Here is a 6,108-nt window from a genome sequence, read left to right on the forward strand (position 1 = left end):
GAGTAAGAGAGAATGATTGCCGTTGGCACTAGCAGGATCCGATGTGCACCACGTACATTTTGCATGACCGGATATTCCATATATATACTGATGTGTGTGTGTATGTTTATATGCCATTTCTGATACAAATTCTGCGGGGGCCTTTGAAATTCTAACAAACTATTTGCAAAAGTAACATTTTCTAAGGTCAAAAAGTACAAAAAAGTCGTTTTCAATCGATTTTCTTTTTGCAGAGTAGTTTCTCTAGTTTCTATTGGCCAACAATTACAGGAAGAAAGTCAAATTAGGGTCCTGTTATAAATATGTCCCGATGACAAGAGGGAGGAGAAGACTCTTATCGCTCCAATCAAAAAACATTTATAGCTACCAGCATAGATATTCAAATCGATTGATGAAAAGGCTATGTGAAGTTGATGGTTTGTAGATATTTGCATAAAACGGTAAATTATTCTGAATAATTTGTAGATAATACAACCAGGGTACACACCGAAAACATCGAGTGCGCCTTGTGTTGGGTGCTTCGACTTTTATCACCCCTGGGGAGCTGGAAAAGAACACAAATTAACTGATAACCTTTCAGAATTTGTGTGGCGCAATCGCGTCAAGAAATTAGATGCAGATCTTTTCTATCAGTTGCTTCAAGACTTCAAAATTTTATCTTTAAAGTACTCCAACGAGATATTGGAAAGGGTCGAAGTGTAACCTCAATTATTTTTGTTACCAGTCATAGGTATCTCCCCCCTCCCCTCAAGTCAAAGAAGTACCTTCCCATCCCCCACCGAGAGGTTGAAAATTTTACAATATTTTCCAACTTTGATATAAAAGGTTTATTTTTTAATGATCTACAACTTTTGATTTAACCTTTGTTGAAATTTTTTATTGTTTACTGAAATAAACAGAAAACCATGAAATTCGTCAGGTTTATCTAATTTTGACCTTAAAATCAAACATGCGCCTATTTTCACTTTCATATTCGTAATCACCATGTCAAAATACATATTTATATTCCCTTTTCAGAACCTTACCCTAAAATACTTTATCAAGATTTTGGACCAAGGTTTGACAATAAAGTGTCTAAGTATAAGGGGAAAAAGAGAAGTAGAAAAATTATTATTGATGCAAAAAGAAATTACGACTAGAATAAAAATTATAGAAAAAAAAACATTTCAGGCATTATCCAGCGCCTAGATTATATAAAAGACATAGGAGTGGATGCAATCTGGATAAACCCTATTTACAAATCTCCTTTGGTGGATTCGGGATATGATATCACAGATCATAATAGCATTCATCCGCTATTTGGAAATGATAACGATATAGATGCATTGATAGAAGAAGCACATGAAAGAGGTAATCAATTTGGTTGTTAATAAACACAAATATTGATTGGAAATTAATAATATAATTGTAGTCACACATTATTTAATTGCCTACATAAATATCTTATGTCATTATTTTTTAGATTTAAAAGTAATTTTAGATATAGTACCAAACCATTCCAGCATTGAGCATCTGTGGTTTAATTTATCTCGAGCAGAAGTGGATCCATATGATGATTTTTATATCTGGGCTAAAGGAACTGTCAATGAGTTCGGAGAAAAAGTCGAACCCAATCATTGGGTAGGATTAGGAAAATATATAACTAACATTGTTCAATAAATACAAGTTTTGAAGTTGAAATTTAAATGTTAATGAAATATTAAAGATGGAAGTTTAGGAATACACAAAGTGTGTTGATTACTTGTAAAAATATTTATACAATTTATTAATTTTTAATTTTGTAATTATGTTAAAATTATTGATTCCAAAATATGATTTTATTATTATTCGATTCTTTTACTAGGTAAGTGTGTACGAAAAGGAAAGGAATGGATCAGCATGGACTTTGGATTTAATCAGAGGAGAATGGTATTATCATAAATTTCATAAATCGCAGCCAGATCTTAATCTTCGAAATGAAGAAGTCATAGAAAAGCTTTTGGTAATTTATCCCTCAGTATTGACCAAATTATGATATCTGTATGTCAGTCAATTAAATATTTTTTAACCGTGATTTATTATAACTCAATGATTATTTTTCTAATTAAAGATAATTAAACGTTTCATTCATTTATTTTAGGAGACATTGGACTTCTGGTTAGAAAAAGGAGTAGACGGTTTCTGCTTCTCAGCTGTATCTTATTATTATGAGGATAAAGATTTATTAGACGAATTTAATTTTGAAGAAGACGATGATGGACATGAACAAGAAAGTGAAACCGAAAACGAAAATGAAAATAAAAATAAGAATGAAACAAATACTACGTATGAAAATATAGAACTCTTGTATAAATTTCGAGAACACGTGGATAATTGGGTGGAAGAAAATAATTCAACGTCTAAGTATGAATTTTTAAGATATTTAAAAAACTCACATGTGCCTTCCTTTCTGGGTTCCCATGAGGGTCCCCATAGATGGATTCCTATATGAAAAAAAGTTAACTGTTTAAAAAAATATTTGGTTTGAATTGTGAAAACCGATTGGATGTGGAGGCAGCATGGAAACAAAAACATCTACTTGATAACTTTTATAGATAATTTACATTATAGATTTGAAAATTTATTTATCACGCTTTTCCGGAATCTTAAACAAATGGTTTCTCAACTTATAGAATACAATTTTTCATAAATTTACGAAAGCGAAATATCCATGTCATAAAGTATGAAACTACCTCAAATAAAACTAAGACTCAAATAAAATAAAATAAGCCACCTTTTTTGTATGGACAAAAATAAATAGGCCGGTTTCTTTCAAAAATTGTATCAAATCTGTATTTCTGAAAATCGGGAACTTTGTCCTTAACATTTCAGCAAATCTACCTATTTCTATTTCATTGAAAAAATAATACAGATATAGATCATTACGAGACTCAAATATATAGTTTCCAAGACAACTTTTTGGATAATAAAAAACTTAAAAAGCTTTTCTGCACTTAAAATTACTGCTTTAAAATAATACACAGAAGGAAAAAATTAATCAGGTCATAGAACATTTGCATCGGATTTATTCGTGTTTTACTTTGCATCACATTACGCACTTATAAATAATACCTTCTATTTTTACCAGATTATTAATAGCTGCCTCTGATGATCCCGATGAGATTCTAATATCTTACTACGGTAATGAATCACATGCTGGTATCTTGCCTTTTAATTTTCGCTTCATTACAACTATCAACAGTAGCAGTAACGCCCAAGATATTAAAAACACGATTGACGAATGGGTGTCCCTTCTTCCGGAAAACGCAACTACTAATTGGGTGGTAACGTTATCGATGAAAATTTATTTCATTTCGATATTAAAGAACAAGGAATAACTTCAAAAATTATCTTTATTGCTAGAAAAACATCATTTCAAATATAGGTATCTTCATTAATAAATATTTTTTTGAATTCTTTTTAAAGCAATGATTTATTGATTGGAAAAAATTAGAGTGGAACTAATTCAATCATTATTATACTCTCGTAGTTTCTTTATTAGAATCTATTACTTCAGCTCACCAATCACGATAGCTCGAGAACACCAACCAGATTGAGTTTAGGTGAAATGGACGTGTTTCAAATTCTAACTTTATTATTGCCTGGCCAAGCATTCACGTATTATGGGGAAGAAATATCAATGATAGATTCTCAAATTCCTTGCAATGAAACCATCGATCCAATGGGATGTAAAAATTCGGAGGACAAATTCGCATATATTTCGAGGGATCCTGCAAGAACACCAATGCAGTGGAATTCTAGTACATCTGCTGGATTTTCTACTAATGAAGAGACATTTTTGCCTGTAAATCCTTCTTTCGAGGACAACAACGTCGAAAGCCAATTGGCAGATCCATATAGTAACATTAATATTTATAAAAAAGTTGCTTCTCTTAGAAAAGGAAATCCAGTTTTTAGCCATGGTGGTTATGAATTAAAAAATCTTAACGAAAATAGAGTCCTGGTTCTCAAGAGGTTTGCGATATTTTGTTATTACATTTTTATTTTTCATTAATTATTATATTAAACTTTAGATTTATAATTGAGAATAATTTACCTTTATATATTTTTTCAGATTTTTGGAGGATTACCCAACTTATATAGTAGTTATCAATTTGGATGCATCAAATGATACTCTTGATTTAACGTCATTGTATCCTGAGTTAGAAGATAACTTCCAAGTTGTGATTTCTACTGATTATGATATTAACACGTGAGTATAATATTTTTAACTTGGGACATTAATCATTTATAAAATTCTAAATCTTCTATGATAGATAAAAATATACAATTTTAAATAAAAAATATCTGCCTTAACAGAACTGAGATCGAAGGTTCCTTCAGCATATCAGGAAACGAAGCAGTTGTTTTGAAAGGTAGAGGAATTGCAAATGATTCTACAACGATATTCGGTAGGTCATGTTTTATCAAATAATTAATAATTACATTTTTTGAAAAATAAGAGTACAATATATTATTAAACCATGTTTTTATTATCCAGATGAGGACGAAGATAGTTTATCCTTCACAACTGTACCGGACGAAGAATCAGTGACTAATGAAGAAGAAAATTCTAGTAAAGAAAACTATGAAAACCCAATTCCTGCTGTAGAAGAAGAAACAATTACCTCAGCTGTCTCAGCAGTACATATTTTACAAAAAGATTTAATTGTTATGTATTTTGCACTATTCTTTATAACATAGAATTTATTGTTATAATAAAATGTGAGTATGAAATCTAGCAAAATCCATTATTAGAAAAATACAATTTTTTGCAGTTGATATTTCTTTGGAAAAACAGTTTGCTCTCCAGCAAAATCCTGATATGGTTTGTTATGTATTTCTATAATGCCACCCCTTAAATATTGTTTATTATAAAGAAAATACAAGATGCATTTTCGGCACGTGTAAAGATTTTAAAAATAATTTTACTTTCAATAAATGTAAAAATAAATCCGAATACTAGAAATATCTGAATATAAGAATATAAGAAATTGAGAAATATTCCCTATGAAAGTATAAGAAAACTTCCAGAAAAGATAAGAAAAATTTTCCAATATCATATGATTTTTTTAATTTCTGAATTATTCTCGATTGTTTTGAAGATAGTTCAGATTTATTCAAAATTTTTTCCGAGAATTAGGGAAAATTACGTTTTTTTTTGGAAAAAGAATTTTGCCTAACAAAATTTGTGAATATTCCATGCTAAAAGATAGTAAACAATCCCGAAATTGTGTTTAGTACACAAAAAAGGTTATTTATTAGTTCTTGACAGAAACAAATGAAATAGAACATGAAAAAGTCTTTCAGGGGTTATCCGACACGAATTAGCCAGGGCTGCCTGACTGTTACATGATAAAGTAAAACTATTATGAATAAGAAAATATATGAAATTATTAAACAAAAATTACAAATCACATAGTTCGATATTGAATTTGTATATAATAAACAAAACCAATATTTGTATTTATATTTTTGCAAATATTTGATTATATGTTTGGTCTGCATTTCACAAACGTTTACTTGTTTTCTATAGATGAAATCTGTAGTTTGAATTTTCTTTGAAAGAATGTGTAACATCGAGTTCCTCAATTCTTTTTCAAAGTTCGCAGATTATTTATGAAAATACAAATTTTTCCCGGGTCAGTTACTATTTTTAAAATTGAGCCTGAACAGAATTTCCAAAGATAACAATGTTCATTTGTCATCCCAGAAAGTATAATTGATTAAGAACCATGAGTGACTGGAGCTACCCAACTCTTCCCGCATGCATTTAATCAATATCTGATAATACATGTTTTGAGATATTCTGACTTTTAATTAATAATTTTTTTAAACTATGGAAAGGACACATATTTTATGAAATGGTGATCAGCATCGTAAAGTTTGTGGCACGAAAAAATTACCTAGTTAGCCTCAAAAGAACCATTTACACAGTATTAAGTATCAAATCATAAAACAGCATAAAAGCCCACTTTCTGGCAATAATACATTATGAACGGATATTTGTGGTAATCAATCATAAATAATATCATGATTCGGAATTTGCGGACTATAGTCAATCATGTTTGATCAGTTTAATTTCATGAA

At 29.8% G+C, this 6,108-nt stretch overlaps 1 protein-coding gene across 1 annotated transcript in view; it reads left to right on the plus strand.

The window, feature by feature from the left end:
* Positions 1-4,759, plus strand: part of LOC117173196 (maltase A3-like) — a 10,940-nt gene extending 6,181 nt beyond the window's left edge. The window contains exons 3-11 of the mRNA XM_033361622.1: positions 1,171-1,350; positions 1,463-1,620; positions 1,844-1,981; positions 2,120-2,382; positions 3,107-3,302; positions 3,536-3,993; positions 4,094-4,231; positions 4,339-4,430; positions 4,520-4,759. Coding sequence (XP_033217513.1) covers positions 1,171-1,350; positions 1,463-1,620; positions 1,844-1,981; positions 2,120-2,382; positions 3,107-3,302; positions 3,536-3,993; positions 4,094-4,231; positions 4,339-4,430; positions 4,520-4,722 — 1,826 coding nt within the window. The 3' untranslated portion in view covers positions 4,723-4,759. The remainder of the gene's footprint in view (positions 1-1,170; positions 1,351-1,462; positions 1,621-1,843; positions 1,982-2,119; positions 2,383-3,106; positions 3,303-3,535; positions 3,994-4,093; positions 4,232-4,338; positions 4,431-4,519) is intronic.
* The last annotated feature ends 1,349 nt before the right edge of the window (positions 4,760-6,108 follow it).

This window comes from Belonocnema kinseyi, chromosome 5 (assembly GCF_010883055.1).
Source record: "Belonocnema kinseyi isolate 2016_QV_RU_SX_M_011 chromosome 5, B_treatae_v1, whole genome shotgun sequence".
NCBI classification, from domain to species: Eukaryota; Metazoa; Arthropoda; class Insecta; order Hymenoptera; family Cynipidae; genus Belonocnema; species Belonocnema kinseyi.